At 39.1% G+C, this 17,931-nt stretch overlaps 1 protein-coding gene across 1 annotated transcript in view; it reads right to left on the bottom strand.

Annotated features, from left to right (window-relative positions):
• Positions 1–17,931, bottom strand: part of ALDH1L2 (aldehyde dehydrogenase 1 family member L2) — a 61,801-nt gene that overhangs the window by 27,345 nt on the left and 16,525 nt on the right. The window contains exons 7-13 of the mRNA XM_010357305.2: positions 17,431–17,565; positions 16,105–16,230; positions 15,464–15,555; positions 12,284–12,431; positions 5,926–6,045; positions 5,202–5,329; positions 3,042–3,192 (exon numbers count right to left, since the gene is read on the bottom strand). Coding sequence (XP_010355607.1) covers positions 3,042–3,192; positions 5,202–5,329; positions 5,926–6,045; positions 12,284–12,431; positions 15,464–15,555; positions 16,105–16,230; positions 17,431–17,565 — 900 coding nt within the window. The remainder of the gene's footprint in view (positions 1–3,041; positions 3,193–5,201; positions 5,330–5,925; positions 6,046–12,283; positions 12,432–15,463; positions 15,556–16,104; positions 16,231–17,430; positions 17,566–17,931) is intronic.

Raw genomic sequence — 17,931 nt, 5'->3', positions numbered from 1 at the left:
AAGAACTATATCCATGCCAAAGAAGGAACAGCTATTTGTTTCTCAAGAGAACCATGAAACACAGGAGAATAAACATAATTCTCATTTTGTTCATTCCCAATTGCTTGGCCTGGCAGAGAATGTGAACTGCCTGCCTATTATCCACTCTCCCCTCTGTCCTTAGTAACAGAATCCCTGTATTAATAATGGGTACAGCAATATGCCTAGATCAAATACTATGGTTCCCATTCTCCAGGTTAGGGATGGTCAGTGGAAGATATAAGCACAAAGCATTGGAAGGTGACTGATATTTAAACTAGACTAACTCAACTCCTTTATTCTTCCCTCCATGTCTGCTTCCTCCTTCTTCCTGTTTACACTATTGCTGAAATGGCTGGCACTGCAGTGATTTTCTTGAGATCATGAGTTAGCCTTCAGGGTGGAGGTCACATGGTACTAAAGATGGCCTGGCAAAGACAGAAAAAGAGTTTGCATCTCACATACTCGTCCTGACTGCCTTTCTTTGGACTCCTTGAAAGTGAGATAAAAATAATAGGGTTAAAAAACAGGATTAAGTTGGCTGTTATATGCAGCCAATTGAATCCTAACAGGTTCACAATAGTAGGCTTTAATGAAAGCTATTCATTTGCTTTGCCACATAAAATCTTATTGCTACTACTAATAGAGTGTACAATTTCTTAAAATACTTGTAGCCAGTTATGTCTTGGAATTCATAATTTTTTGGACTTTAGAAACGTAATATAGTGCATGTACCTTATATTATCTGCTACCCCAGCAGGATTTGAATAAGCCTCCCATAATCAAACACACTAGTGTTTTTTTAAATGTACTTTAAGTTCTAGGGTACGTGTGCACAATGTGCAGGTTTGTTACATAGGTATACATGTGCCATGTTGGTTTGCTGCACCCATTAACTCGTCATTTACGTTAGGTATTTCTCCTAATGTTATCCCTCCCCCAGCCCTCCACCCCCTGACAGGCCCCATTGTGTGATGTTCCCCTCCCTGTGTCCATGCAAACACACTAGTATTGATTCACTGAAACATATGAATATTCACTTTAAGTGATGTAAATAAATATTATTAATAGATTATGTTCATTCAAGTCAGGGTTTGGCATCAAATGAGTTTGAACCAATCAAACAATTTTCAGGTTTCAGAGCTATTTGGATTTCATAATTGGGGATAAGAGATGGACCTGAACTACCATTAGTAAATATCAATATATGCATGACTTTGTGGCTGAATCACAATAAAAACTTCATTTTTGTGCGAACCTGCTATGTTGCAGAGTTGTCTAATCCTATAGTGTACAAATACTTGTTTCCAGTCCTCAAAACATAACTTGCAAAGTATGTATTATTGTGACCATTTTATAGAGGAGGAAAGTAAGGTTCTGAGAGATAAAACAACTTTAACAACATTGGCTGATACGAGCCAAAGCTGACTTGGACTCAGGTCTGTCTGACTGTACATTAACATTGGTGGCAGCAATGTACTCGGATGAAATACGATGTTTCCCAGTCTCCTTAGCAGATAGAGATGGTCAAGGAGGGATATGAGCAAAACGTACTGGGAAGGTAAGAATGCTTTGTGAAATTCCTCTTACCACTCCCCCTTTCTCACTTGCTTCTTTTTGCTGCTGGGAATGTGGTTGCAATAACTGGTACTGCAGTGGTTATTATGAGTCTATGAAGAACATGCATACTGCAGTTTGCTACAAGCCCTACCTCTCCCTTTTATATCCCCAGTGCTGGAGCTAGTGTTGTTGCCATTGATCACCCCATGTTTGCTATTTATTATATAGTAAAAGGAAAATGAAATATTTATTTATTATTCCTGTGTCTTTATCAAATTTTTCCTTAAAAAAATTTTTTTTTTGGCTGGGTGCAGTGGCTCACGCCTGTAATCCCAGCACTTTGGGAGGCCAAGGCAGGCAAATCACTTGAGGTCAGGAGTTCAAGACCAGCCTGGCTAACATGGTGAAACCCCGTCTCTACTGAAAATACAAAAATTAGCCGGGCATGGTGGCACACACCTGTAATCTCAGCTACTTGGGAGGCTGAGGCAGGAGAATTGCTTGAACCCAGGAGGCAGAGGTTGAAGTGAGCTGAGATGGCGCCACTGCACTCCAGCCTGGGTGACAGAGCAAGACTCTGCCTCAAAAGAAAAAAATAAATACATTTTTTAAAAATTTATTTCTCCTAGGACACATGTTCAAAGAAAAAGTTTTTCTTATACTCAGTCTTCTTCCACCATCTATGGTAGCTCTCTGGCCTCTGTAGGTATTTGAATTTGTACACCCTTCACGGTACTAGGCTTCTCCAAAAAGTCTGGAAAAATATTCAACACCCTCAGGAGATATTATAGTAAAGTGCAAAGAATGTCATTAGACTTTAGATTCAGAAAATCTTGTGTTCAAATCTGGTCGTATGGGTTACTTGCTACAAATTATAGGAAAGGCATCCATGTCCTCAAGCCTCTGTTTGCTCACATGTAATAAGGGGATAAGAGCTATCCATTTACTTCCTGTAGTTGTTATAACCATTGCTAGGGTCTGAAAGTGTCTCCTAAAATGCATGTGCTGGAAACTTAACCCCCAATGCCACAGTGTTGGGGGGCAGGGCCTAATAGGAGGTGTTTAGGTCATGAGGACTCCACCTTAATGAACAGATCAATGCCTCTATAAAAAGGGCTTGCAAGAGTGGGTTCACTCTCTTCTACTCTTCTGCCAGGTGAGGACACGCCGTTCCTCTGCTCCAGAGGATGAACTATAAGGCACCATCTTAAAACTAGAGGCCAAACCTGCTGGCACCTTTATCTTAGACTTCCCAGCCTCCAGAACTGTAAGAGAATACATTTCTGTTCTTTATAAATTACCTAGTCTCAGGTATTCTGTTATAGCAGCATAAAATGGACCGAGACAACCCTGCTATGTTGGTGTAAAAAAACTACATAAAAAGAGGATCTCACACAGTGCCTGGTACAAACTAATCAATGTTAATCCCTTTTTCTTTCAGAACAAATAGTATTTGTGCTTACCTGAATTTTGTCGCACCAGCCAGCAAAATATCTGAATGTTTGCACAGACATTCCAATGTGAGTCTTCAGAGCCAAGGTATAGACAGCCCCTGAATCAAGGGCTTCAATGGTTGCCAGCTCTTCTTGGTTTTCTTCCAGTAGGTCTGCAAGTCTGTGTGGTCAGTGAAAGAAATAAATTCAACAAGTATTGATTGAGCTCCTGTTACATACAATGCAGTATCCTAACAATGGAGGATTCAGAGGTAAACACATATGGATCAGATCTCTGCCCTTATGGAGATCATGGTCCAGTAGGGAAGAAAGACATTAAACAAATAATTTCATAAATCATTTGTTTCAAGAATTACAAAGGAGAAGCAGAGGGTATTGGAAGCGTATATAATTTGCCTCATCTATGCGTAAGAAGTGGAACAATGATTGAGCCAGTACCAGTCACTGGAACCACATTCCCAGAACCCACACCTTCTGAGAACCCATGAACATTTGAGGATTTCCAGTTGGCACAAAAATATTTCCAACACTAACTGAAGAGACAAGATAGCAACGTACACAATGAATTACAAACACTACAACAGATTTCTGTTTGGTATTCGGTTTTATGGGAAGGTAAGTGCAGGACTGTATAATGACTACGATACAGTAAAAATTCATCTTTTGTGGTCAACTTCTCTATTTGTTTTTCTTCTGTATTGTAGTGGTTCTCGGAGCTGTTCCTTTGGGGCCACTCTAGAGTCCAGCTTGAAATCCCCCTCCCACAATCTTCGTTCCAGATCTTACTTGTATTAGTTCGTTCTCACACTGCTAATAAAGACATACCTGAGACTGGGTAATTTATAAAGGAAAGAGGCAAGAGAGCATGTGCAGGGGAACTGCCCTTTATAAAACCATCAAATCTCATGAGACTTATTTACTTTCATGAGAACAGCACAGGAGAGACTTGCCGCCATGATTCAATTACTTCCCACTGGTTCCCTCCCATGACACGCGGGAATTATGGGAGCTACAATTCAAGATGAGATTTGGGTGTGGACACAGCCAAATCATATCATTGCTCTAAGAGATCTGTTGATCTAGGTCAGATACTGGATTTTAGGTAAACAGCAAATGGAATTTATGATTGAATCTAGTTACTCCTGGCATCCTTCATTACTGATTTAAAATATTCTCAGTCCTTATTATTTTTCTTTCTTGTTCCTATTCCTTACAGATCAAGTTGATATAAAATGGTTTTTTTTTTTAAACAACGGGGTACTGGATATTTTCCACTTGCCACTCTGTATCCATTCTCCACCCTGCTCTGTGACCTTGACCCTGGTGAATGACCTTTATAGATTATATCACCTGGTTCCCTTGCTCTCCCATTGGGCTTGGCCAGTGAGAGGCCACTGGGAGGCACCCACAGAAGATTGGTGAACTGAAGGAAAAAGTGGTTGGGGAATTGGATTCCCTGGCTCCATGTGGTTCAGAAGCTGCCATGCCCCTCCACTGGAGTGTGGTTTTCTCCTATAGCTACAGATCTTGCCAGATTCCAGTAACAGCTCCTTCTCCTGTCCCTTCAGACCTTGAAGACGTAGCAGCTTCCCCTTGCTGCTAGCCCTGCCTGGATGTTTCAGTATCTTTTATTGGATTTCTTTGACCTAGCCCACGTCTTTGTAAACAGTTCTTTATTAAACTTCTTTTCCAGCTAGGACCTGCCTGGTGCAAGCAATACTAACATAATCAACATATATAGGATTTAATATGAGTCAAGTAACAGAAGACATATTTCATACTAGGTGAATACCAGAATGTTTTGCAGGAATTTTTAAAATGTTGGCAATGTTAGCCAATATCCAAAGGTAGTAGACTTGTTTTTCTTGTCTTTTTTTTTTTTTTTTTTTTTTTTGAGACAGAGTCTTGCTTTCTTGCCCAGGCTGGAGTGCAGTGGTGCGATCTTGGCTCACTGCAACCTCCACCTCCCAGGTTCAAGCAATTCTTCTGCCTCAGCCTCCAGAGTTGCTAGGACTACAGGCACGTGCCACCACTCATGCCTGTAATCCCAGCACTTTGGGAGGCTGAGGCGGGCAAATCACCTGAGGTCAGGAATTTGAGACCTGGCCAACATAGTGAAACCCCATCTCTACCAGAATTACTTTTCTAAAAAATAAAAAATAAAAATACCTGTACATCAATCTTCCTCTTTCTCTTGCATTCATTATTCCCCATTCACCATTTTCAAAAGCATCTTTTGCTGCTGCTACTGCTTTATCAACATCCGCCAAAGAAGCATAGGATACTTTGCATATTGTCTATTTCAAGGTAAGTAAAAATAGGTCACATGAGAGATATGAAAATATGGTTCTTGGAATTAATATTGTATTAATAGAAAAAATAGAGTATTACTGATTTTTTAAAAAATGTTATGATGAGAAATGAGTATATCCAGTACTACGGTAAAGAAAAAGAACAATTTTAATATGAAAATTGTGAACCAGAAATTTGGTACTTCTCATGTCATACTACTTTCTGGAAGAACACATTTAGGAAGACAGAAGACTCTGTAGTTCTTCCAGTGCCTTAGGAAAGCTGAATTTCTTGCCATGAGTCTTCAAAGTCTGAAAAATTTTTTCACATGTATCTCTATGCAGATGAGTGCCTCTGATGTTTATAGGTAAAGCTACCTGTCTAAATTTATCATAAATGTTCTATAAAATAGGTTACTACAGTTAATAGCAGCTAGTACCAGAACTGAGTCTTTGAAAGAAAAGTGTGAAGTACATTTCATGAAGTGCTTAGAGGCAGAGTGAGAGAATTAATGGGCTTCTTAAGACTGCCTCTTTTACAACGGTGTATAAACTAAAAATCCACCACGAGTGATCACTACTAACACTACAGAATTACTCACAGATCCATCCGTTGGGTTGATAGTGTCGTAAGTCTTTCCATCGTCTGCATCTGTGAACTGTCCATTTATGAAACACTGGTATGGCATTTTTACCATCATTTCATTGACCTCCTTTGAAACCTGAGAGAATTATATTAATAGAGTCAATGGATTTCCGTGTTTACTAATTTGGTGTCAAACAGCAATAAAGAAGCATATTCACGAATACAGAGGGAGAAGTCAAATTCTAGTTCCAACCATACAGAATACATGCATATGTGAGATTTGGGTCTCAAGATGCTTGCCTTGGCAACTGGGGCAGGAGGGTAGAAGCTGTAAAGACAGAAGTGCTCTAGGCCAGGCTTTATACAGATTTCAGATTTTCTTAACAGGTAAAAGGTAACGCACAAGACCTCTAGATAATGGAAACACCACCATCTAGTGGCAGCATTGGTGGAGTGCAGCTATTGCTGTCATTGAAATCCTTGAAAATGCCTTTGTCAATAGGTTTCCTTTTACACTGGTGCCGTTTTAAGTTTGCTTTCCTTAAGTTCCTCTCAGTTTTCACTTTTTGTCTGTTACACATGTGTTGCCTAAATTGTACTCTCTGCCAGTGGCTGGCAAGCAAATTGAGGTTAGTCAATGATCTTTGATGAGGATCAGTTTTTTTCAACAATGCAATGGAGATAATGATACTGGCTTCATACAGTTATTGGGAGGAAAACTGAGGTAATGTATCAATGCTAGGTATTCAAAAGGAAATTTAATTATTTTAAAAATTATTTCACAGGGAGGAATTGTCAGTGCTTTAAAAAGAAACAAAAAAATAGTAAGAAGGTCTCTTGCCTTTTCTCACACTGAGTGCTCATGATCTGTGAGCTATTTCCATTGTGTTTATGTGGGATATAATGAAGGAAATTTCATGGGAATTGATGTGTTCAGTCTCTACAAACAGTCCACTTTTCTTAAATTATCATTCTGGGAATATGCTGAATGTCTTACATATAGCACCTAATTTGATTCTCCTAACAATTCTCTGAGGTAGATATTATCATTATTACATAATATATTATTATATCATAATATACATAATAATGGAGTATCATATATTACAAAATAGGAGTTATAGGACTTAGTACAGATATATTATTAGATCATAATTAGTAAGAATATATTAGATCTTATACATAATAGATTATTATATCAGAATATACATAATAGATAATTAGAGATCAGCAATAGTACTAATAGATGATGTATATCAGAATAGGACAGGAGAGTAGGAGAGCATAGATAGAATATAGACAGAAGAGACATAAAGATGTATTACATAAATTACAGAAGATATGAATGATGATACATACTAATAGATATATATCATAATATACAATAATGATTATATCATAAGATTACATAATTATTAGACAGATAATAATATAGATATATATTATGACATAATAAGTATTATATATATATTATATTAAGAATATTATTATATATATTATATATTATTATTACATAATATATTATTATATATTATTATTACATAATATATTATTATATAATACTACCCTATAAATTGGGTGATATGAGTCAAGTAACAGAAGACATATTTCATGTTATGTGCATACTAGAATGTTTTGCAGGTGATAATAATAATTACCCAATCTCTAGAGTAATAATAATAATGTCCACCACAGAGAATTGTTGGGAGAATCAAATTATACTCTATAAATAGGGTAAAAATAATGGAGGAAATAATAATAATGGAGGTAATAATAATGGAGGGTAATAATAGGAGCAAACTGTGGCTTAGGGAAGTTGAGTAACTTGCCCAAGGTCACACAGCTAGTAAGCCATGATACCTGGATTCAAACTTAGGTTGGTCTGACTCCAAAATTCATGTTCTTAACCAGATGATGCTAAACTGCTTTCCAGATTTGCCTAATTCTTATTAAAAACAAATGGGTGAGAAGCACTTCTGGGACAGTAAAGTAAGGACCTCTGAAAATCCACTCCTTCATAAAAGCAATAAGAACACTAGAAAATATTGTTAAAAATCACTTCTCTCAGGACTCTGGAAACTAACCAAAGGCTTGCAATAATCCATTTCAAGAAGAAGAGCTGAATCACACTAAGAAAAGTGAGCTTTATGGTGTATTAACTGCCTTATTCCCATCTTTCTCAAAAGCTCTGCCATAGCCTTGAAAAAACCATCATTGCAAGTATAGTAGCTGTGAAAACCAGCAGCCTAGTAGCCCCTGGTGGGGATGAAATGGGTTTGGAGCTCTTCAAAAACCTCATCCCAAAGAACTATTACTACTTGGCCTGCCTGGCAGCTCCCTGAAACGCTCCACTCCCAGAGATTTTCTGTCTTTAGAGGCAGAGTCTCACTATGTTGTCCAGGCTGGAGAGTAGTGGCTATTCACAGGTGTGATGAAGTGCATCACAGCCTCAAACTCCTGGACTCAAGTGATCCTCCTGCCTCAGCCTCCTGAGTAGCTGGGACTACAGGCATATGCTACCATGCCTGGGTTGGGCTTGTCTTTATTTGATCTGACTCAGAGCTTGTTAATGCACAAACATCCCTATTCCTAGGACATTTGTCAAAAATAATCAGTGGCAATTATTTAATATTTTAGCTGCCTGCAGCCACTAACAAATGGCTGACCAAAAAACTTAAGAGGAATAACTGGGAATGAGCTATCCATTGGAGGCATTGAAAAGCTCTGACTTATTCCTGGGAATCCAGAAGACCAATATACATGCAGGGCTTGTGCACGTGCCAGGAAAGACCTCAGAAGGCCCTTATCTCTTAACTCTCGATGACTCTTGAGGCCCTGTGCAGGCAGGAAGTGTGAAGGCTGAGGCAGAGCTGTAAACTGCCTGCTGGAGCACTGAAGGTGTATCCCAGCACACAAACAGAGCCCCCTCGCAAAGGCTGGGAGACTTATTGGCTCAAGGTGTATAAGAAAATATATGCCCAATTATTAGCTGACCATTAAGGTAACTGAAAAGAGACTTCAGTGGTGGCAAACAATAAAAAATACAGACTTTAGAGAATTATCAAGAAAGTCATTGAACAACAACAACAAAGCAGCAGCAGCAACAGCAACAAACATTGTGAAGGGAGATGGGGGGAAAGTCTGCTTTCCAGAGTTATGACGTTCTATTCTTTTAAATGACCACCTGTCAACAAAAGATTACAAGATGTGCAAAGAAACAGGAAAGTATGGCCTATACACAGGTGGAAAAAAGCAGCTAATAGAAATCATTCCTAGAGAAACCTAGACACTGGATTTGCTAAAGAAAGATTTTCAATAAGCTTTTGTAAATATGTTCATTGAACATGTATATTTTTTTTTAACTTTATCCGTGACTAAAAATAAATCAAGGCAAAAATCTTTTGATTACTTATAAGCAAGATAGCAAGGAGCATATAAAGTCAACTCCTTTCCTTTCATATATACTCAAAGAATAAGAAGCAAAGACACTTTCTTAACTGTAAAGATTGTGAGAGATGAATGTCATATTGTAGAATATTTTCTCTAATTTACAAGTATAAGATGGACATTTGTTTGTATTATGTAGTTAACATAGGTACTAGCTAGAACCATATGCAGTAGGTCAATACAACTAAAGGAAACCAGGTCTAAAGAATTAAAGGAAAGTAAGAGAATAATGTCTTGCCGAACAGAGAATATCAATGAAGAGATAAAAATTATTTTTAAAAGAACCAAATAAAAATGCTGAAGTTGAAAAGTGCAATAACTGAAATAAAAAATTCACTAGAGGGACCCAATAGCAAATTCAAGCAGGTAAATAAAAACCTGAACAATAGGAAGGAATAAGAATAAAGAAAAATGAACAGAGCTTCTGAGACTTATGAGACACCATCAAGTATACTAACATGCATAAAAGGAATCCCAGAAGGAGAGGAGAAGGAAAAGGGAAAGGAAAAGGAAAAACATCTGAAGAAAGAATGGCTGAAAACTTCCTAAATTTTATGAAAAACATTAAGTTGCACATTTCAAGAATGCACAATCCGAGAAGCTCAACAAATTATGATGGGAAAATTCAAAGGCCCCACACCTAGACATATCATAACAAGTAATCAAAAGACAAAGATAAAATCTCCAAAACAACAAGACATAAGGAACTCATCATACAAAAGAGTCCTTAATAAAATTAACGACTTATCGGAAACCATGAAGGCCAGAAGGCAATATGATGAAATATTTAAAATGATAAAAGAAAAGTACCATCCAAAAATTCTATACCCAATAAAAATATCCTTCAGAAATGAAGGAGAAATTAAAACATTCCCAAATGAACAAAAACAGAAAATTGATTGCTAGCATACCTGGCCTACAAAAAGTACTGAGAAGACTCCTTCAAGTTGAAATGAAAGGACACTGGACAATTAACTTGAATACACATGAAGAAATAAAGAGTACTGGTAAAGGTAACTACATAGGTAAATATCAACATTGGTATAAATATATTTTTAACTCTATCATTAAAAATACAACCTCATAAAGCAGTAATTATAAAATTGTGTTGGTGGGCTCATGATATATAAAGATGTAATTCATATGACAATAATGGCACAAATTAGGGAAGTACACAACAATGTTACAGCAAAGCTTTCCTATGCTATTGATATTAAGTTGTTATTCATCTGAACTAGACCGTTTTAAGCAAAAATGTTAATTATAATCCTCAAGGCAACCACTAAGAAAATAGCTTAAAATTTAGTAAAATTAAAAATAAGGGATTAAGGCAGGGCATGCTGGCTCACGCCTGTAATCCCAGCACTTTGGGAGGCCGAAGCGGGCAGATCACAAGGTCAAGAGATCAAGACCATCCTGGCTAACACGGTGAAACCCTGTCTCTACTAAATATACAAAAAATTAGCCGGGTGTGGTGGCGGGTGCCTGTAGTCCCAGCTACTTGGGAGGCTGAGGCAGGAGAGTGGCGTGAACCCAGGAGGTAGAGCTGGCAGTGAGCTGAGATCACACCACTGCACTCTAACGTGGGCGACAGAGCAAGACTCCGTCTCAAAAACAACAACAACAAAAAAAAAAAAACAAAAATAATGGATTAAAAAGGCATACTAGACATTTAACACAAAAGAAAGCAGTGAAGGAGAAGTAGAGGAATAAAAAGGTGTCAGACAAGACATATAGAAAGCATAAGTGGTAAAAGAACATAGATAAACTAGACTTCATCAAAATTAAAACCTGTTGTGTGTCAAAGGACACTCAAAGTTTTCAGCAAATCTACAGAATGAGAGAAAACATTTGCAAATCTTATATCTGATAAGGATCTTGTATCTAAAATAGACAAAGGACTCTAAAGACTCAGCAATAAAAAGACAAGCCAGTTTTAAAATGAGCAAAGGATCTGAAAGAAAAGACATTTCTCCAAAGAAGAAATTCAAATGGCCAACGAGTATATGACAAGATGCTCAACATCAGTAGTCACTAGGGAATACGAACCAAAACCACAGTGAGACCCCACTTTACACCCACTAGGACAGCTAAAAGAGAAAAGACAGACGAGAGTAAATATTGGCGAGGATATGGAGAAGTTGAAACCCTCATACACTGGTGGCATTATATAATGGTGTAGCCACTTCGGAAAACAGTTTGGCAGTTACTCAAAAAAGTTAAACATAGAGTTACCATATGACTCATCAATTCCATGCTTAGGTACATACCCAAGAGACTTGAAAACATATGTTCATGCAAAAACTTATATGAGTTTTTCATAGCATTATTCATAATAGCCAAAAAGTAGAAACAACCCAAATGTACATCAACTGATGAATGGGTAAACAAACTGTGGTATATTTATACAATAGAATATTACTTGGCCAGAAAAAGGAATGAAATGATGATACAACATGGATGAACCTTGAACACATTATGCTAAGAGAAAGAAGCCAGAAACAAAAAGCCACATGTTATATAATTCTATTTATACGAAATCTCTAAAAGAGGCAAATTCAGAGAGACAGAAAAGAGATTCGCATTTTCTGGGAACTATCATGCTATCCAATTTTGGAACTTTTTTTGTACGAGATAGTCTTGGAAGAGTAAAGAATGACTGCCAATGGGTGCAGGGCTTCTTTTTGGGATGATGAAAATGTTCCAAAATTGGATGACATAATAGTTGCACAACCCTGTGAATATATTAAAAAACACCCAAAATGCACATTTTAAAAGGGAATTTTATGGCATCTGAATTAAATCTCAGTAAAGCTGTTGTTTTTTAAAGGTCATAAATATAAAAACAAATGGGCAACAGGCACAGCAGTCTTTCATAGTGTATGGATCTCACTGATTTAGGGTTATAACATTGAGGAAAAGCTTACATAATCTACAACCAGCTCTGCCTCTTGATCTTCTCCTCTCAGTTTCTTCACAACTTTTTGGATAAAGTCTTCAAACTTGGTGGCCATATAGATATCTTCATTCTGCAACTGAAGCCCACCACATTTCTGTCTGATCTCTTCAACCAGCCTTAAAGTAAGAACCAGCTTCGCGTTACTTAGATTTTTAAAAGGGGTTAGGAAGACTGTTATTCGCATTTGTCAAGTTGTTTTGAGGTAAGACTTGCATCGCATGCCTATTTATATCCTATGAGATCTTCTGTGATACTCATCAGAGAAATGGATAAGACTAGGGGCAAGAAATTAAAAATATATCTTGAAGGACAGTGGCAGTTTTTTTTTTTAACTTTATCCGTGACTAAAAATAAATCAAGGCAAAAATCTTTTGATTACTTATAAGCAAGATAGCAAGGAGCATATAAAGTCAACTCCTTTCCTTTCATATATACTCAAAGAATAAGAAGCAAAGACACTTTCTTAACTGTAAAGATTGTGAGAGATGAATGTCATATTGTAGAATATTTTCTCTAATTTACAAGTATAAGATGGACATTTGTTTGTATTATGTAGTTAACATAGGTACTAGCTAGAACCATATGCAGTAGGTCAATACAATTTTTGAAGTCCTTTCCAATCCTTTGATTTTCACTGGTAGTTTGTCAAATTACAACTGTTATCTGACATTTCTTGAATAGCAGTGGTGTACGAGGTACCGTGTAGAAAGTCTACCATGGTTGTGGTTCAATCATTTTATTCTCTAAAAGAGATGATACCTTCGTAATCAAGATAATAATATCAGATGATTATGGTAAGCCAGACACTCAAACAGAAAATGAGCAATTCCTGCTAGCAAAAAAAAAAAAAAAAAAAAAAAAAAAAGTATTAATAATACAGTACTGGCCGGGTGCGGTGGCTCACGCCTATAATCCCAGCACTTTGGGAGGCCTAGGCAGGCGGATCACAAGGTCAGGAGATAGAGACCATCCTGGCCAATGTGGTGAAACCCCATCTCTACTAAAAATACAAAAATTAGCTGGGCATGGTGGCGTTTACTTGTAATTCCAGCTACTTGGGAGACTGAAGCAGGAGAATTGCTTGAACCTGGGAGACGGAGGTTGCAGTAAGCCAAGATTGTACCACTGCACTCCAGCCTCGCGACAGAGCAAGACTCTGTCTCAAAATAATAATAATAATAATACAGTACTGAGGCCAGGTGTGATGGCTCATGCCTATAATCCCAACTACTAGGGAGGCTGAGATGAAAGGATGGCTACCCCAGGAGTGCAAGGCTGCTAGTGCAAGTGAGCTGTGATCACACCACTACACTCCAGCCTAGGTGACAGAGTGAGGCCCTATCTGTAATAATAATCATCATAATATAGTATTGAAATCTTTAGTTAAGCTAATTAGAAGTTTCTGGGAACTCATGAATCACAGCTGAGAAATCTATAATTTGAGGAGCCAAAACTCTTGACTTTTGAAAACACTACGTGCTCTTGAAATGATTGTTTTTGATTTCCGGAATAAAACCTCCATGAATAAAGGGACCTTGTCTAGTTTACACTGTATCTCCAGTGCTAAAACTGTTCCTGACACGTAGTAAGTGTTCAATCAGTGTTGTTAAGTAAATGAGTGAATAGGTAGAATATTCATCAGGAACATTGCTTTGTCAATATGAAGGATTTTGTCAAGAGGAGGAACATTTTTGCCTTGTTTAATTAGTGAATGGCCACAATGTGGCATGGGGTCTAATCCTCTTAGCTTCTATTCTCTGTACCCACCATTAAGGGACTGCACAGTCCCTGGTGAGCTCCCAGCTGTCTTGTTATCCGCGTTACTCGAAGAAAAACACCTCTGCAAGATGCTGCACCAGTAGGATCCTGGTCCTGTTTTCTTGCGATAGAGGCTTTCTGGGACTCCAGCCCTTTCAACTTGCTCTAAACCTCTGTGGAGAAATTCTGACTATTGGGTGGTTACAATTGTCCTTGCAAGTAGCCTGATAACCCTCATTCTAGATCTATCTTACTGGGTAATTTGCAGGGGGGTGGGGGTAGGAGAAAAAAGATTTAGGGGAAAGCATAATTAATATCAGGTATCGGATATTATTCTGGTAATATTATTAATATCAGGTAACACATATTATTCAGATAATATTCTGGATCAGGCTGCATAGGAAATTCCCTGTTAGCATTCTCACCCAGAGCTTCTCAATTATGATGTCATATTGGAGGAAAATTAGCTAAGAAACTGGAAGGACAAATTTTTAAAAGAGGCAAACAATTCCAAGGGTTGCTTTTTTAGGTATACGGAAGATATGAAAACAACTTCTGGGCCGGGCGCGGTGGCTCAAGCCTGTAATCCCAGCACTTTGGGAGGCCGAGACGGGTGGATCACAAGGTCAGGAGATCGAGACCATCCTGGCTAACACGGTGAAACCCCGTCTCTACTAAAAACTACAAAAAACTAGCCAGGTGAGTTGGCGGGCACGTGTAGTCCCAGCTACTCGGGAGGCTGAGGCAGGAGAATGGCATAAACCCGGGAGGCAGAGCTTGCAGTGAGCTGAGATCCGGCCACTGCACTCCAGCCCGGGCGACAGAGAGAGACTCCGTCTCAAAAAAAAAAAAAAAAAAGAAAAGAAAAGAAAACAACTTCTGGTTGGCAACAAAGAGAAATAAATAGGTAGATATATCTACTTGACCGTGGAAACAACAGCAAAAAAGATAAAGAATAAAGATGTGTTGGCCGGGCACGGTGGCTCACACCTATAATCCCAGCATTTAGGGAGGCTGAGGCAAGCGGATCACCTGAGGCCAGGAGTTCGAGACCAGCCTAATCAACATGGAGAAACCCCACCTCTACTAAAAATACAAAATTAGCTGGGCCTGGTGGTGCATGCCTTTAATCCCAGCTACTCGGGAGGCTGAGGCAGAATTGCTTGAACCCGGGAGGCAGAGGTTGCGGTGAGCCAAGATCGCACCATTGCACTCCAGCCTGGGCAACAAGAGCGAAACTCCATCTCAGAAAAAAAAAGATGTGTCATAGATAGGTATGATAGGGTAATCACATCCAGAACAAAGGATGTGTGTGGATTTCACTGTCAAAGCCAAAGTCTAAATCTCTAGTGAGGGAATCCCTAGTGAGTCAATAAGGTCATGGTTTTACCTGGCAACATCCATTGAGCTTGCTCCAGATTTAAAGAAGTCTGTTGAGTCTTCAATAATGGGGACATTGCTTAAAATTCCAGCCCAGATGACCTACACAAAAAGGAAACTCTTAGGAGGGAAGTGCCATGTAGAACAATGTGGCAGAGACTGGGCTAGCTCTTTACCAAACCAATTCCCTCTTCATCTTGTACACACAGCTGGACCACATTTCTCAGCACCTCTCCAGGTTAGATGCAGCCAATGAACAGCAGTGGAAGTGACCTGCACCACCCCAGTCCTAGCCCATGTAAACCTCCTCCACACCATTCTCCATGCTCCTTTGGCCTTCTGGCTGTCTGGAATGGAGACACCCCCCAGGGAGACCTTGAAAATAACAGAAACTGGTTCCTGAATGACTTCACCCCTAACCCCCGTGCCAACCTGGAACTGCCTTGGATGTCTTATGTGAAAAATCAGTTTGTATATACTGTGTTTGAGCACATGAATTTGGAGGTTGATTTCCTCTTGCAGCTAATACAAAAAAAAGAGGAAATAAAGTTCTGATTCCACTACTTTGAGGACTGATAGTACCAGTTACAAACATGCTTCAGTTTTCCAAGGTAACAGTAAGATTAAAGTCTAAAGTCATCATGTGTTCACCTTGATAGTCTCTGCCACTTTCACCTCTTCGGCTGTCAGTTCTACCACTGACATCTCACCCGCTGAAAAGTACTGAGAGGCAGGGATCATTTTTCCATCTTCAAACTGCAGATTTCTCACCATCAGCTACAAAATAGCAACAAAACAAGCATAAAAATCGAGGATTGAGACAATACAAAAGTGAGGCTGGCGGGAGGAGTCCTATAGATTATATGCATATAAGGGCAAGTTTATTTGGAAAAATACAAAAATATGGATTAAAAGCATTCACCATTATGTGTAAAAGGGCTGAAATGGCATTTGAATAATGGCAGCAGAAAGGAAAAAGTGAGGTCTAGGGATAGGTACATCTCAAAATGGCAAATAAGTCCTGGTAAATTTGACACTGGGATGTAGGTATTTGAACTAGAATCTATTGTGAAAATAACAGACACCACTAGTGCTGCTGCAACTCTGCAGCTGCTGCCTCTGAGCACTCGCTCTACACCATGCTCAAGAATGCATGGATAAGTGCTTGCTTTGGCAGCACATATACTAAAAAATGAATGCATGCATGTGCTGAAGGATCTTACCTAATTTCATAAATGCCAGTGGAGGCGGATGCCATTATTATTCCCATTTTACTGATGCAGAAAGGGAGGCTCAATGAGGTTCAGTAGTTTGCTCAGTGCCACACAGATAGTAAGCAACAGAGCTGGGAGTAGAACCCCGAACTAGCGGGACTCTTAAGCCTACAGTCTTAACTGATTTATCCTGCAGCAACTGGAAAATATCTGTAAGGTACAAATTCCCTTTGAACGCTTCATTGGGAAGCTTTGCAAGGGCACTCTGAGGCCCAAGGCCAACCCTCCTGAGCATAGGCAGTGTAGGTGGCACCTGCCTGGTGGATCAGTGGCAAGGGGCATCTGATGAGGGCCACATCCATTTCTCTTGATCCTCCCAGAATCTGGCACTGGGAAGGCAGACAGATGAGATTCTCCTCTCTGTCATATAGATGGCAAAACAGACTCAAAGGGAAGAATCATCCTGCCCAAGACCAGAAAGTGGAAAGCAGGGATTCACATCCTTATCTCCCCACTGAATTCCTCTCTCCACTTTACACAAGGCAGCCTATGCAGATCTGGGGGGTCTATCTTGAGACACCTCATCTCCATCAGGGAACTCAGAGCCAGCTCCTCCCCAGCCAGCAATGGAGGCACAGATGTCCTAGCCTCCACATGTCCCAGTGCAAAGCCAGATTAACTTGTGATAGCTATTCCCTTAATAGCTTGGGTTATAGACGAAAATCAAAATGTGATTTCATAGGCAGCCATATTGAACACTCACTGCTTTTCCATCGTTACCAAAAAGAACAAGTCCATTTTTGGTAACAAGACCAGGCTTCTTGGCACCTTTAATTTCCAGTGGTTCTCCAGGAGGCACAGAGCTGTTCAGTAATGTTGAGCCATAGAAAGTGACCATCTAGTAAAGAGATCAAACACAGATTGTAAAATCAGGAGGAAAGCTGTTCATGGCGGTATGTGCAAGCATCATTCTCTGCAAAAATGCTGAAGTTCATATTATCATCTGTAATAAAATTGAGACACCACAATGGGAGAAACTGTCTCAAACATCCATGGAAATGACACAAGGCAAGAAAGAGTCTGTGAATATGTCACTGGAGAGTCCAAAATGCCCCACAGCCAGGTGACATGAATATGCATTTATCACATATTCGCATTGATACAAAGGTGAATGAGATCAAAAGCTCTCAGCCTTTACAGCCTGAAGGTAGGGTTTGGGTGGGTGGGGAGGTGTTGGGAGTGGGCATCAGTGATGGGCAATGCA

This window comes from Rhinopithecus roxellana, chromosome 10 (genome assembly GCF_007565055.1).
Source record: "Rhinopithecus roxellana isolate Shanxi Qingling chromosome 10, ASM756505v1, whole genome shotgun sequence".
NCBI lineage: Eukaryota > Metazoa > Chordata > Mammalia > Primates > Cercopithecidae > Rhinopithecus > Rhinopithecus roxellana.
This window is presented reverse-complemented; position numbering and strand designations above follow the sequence as displayed.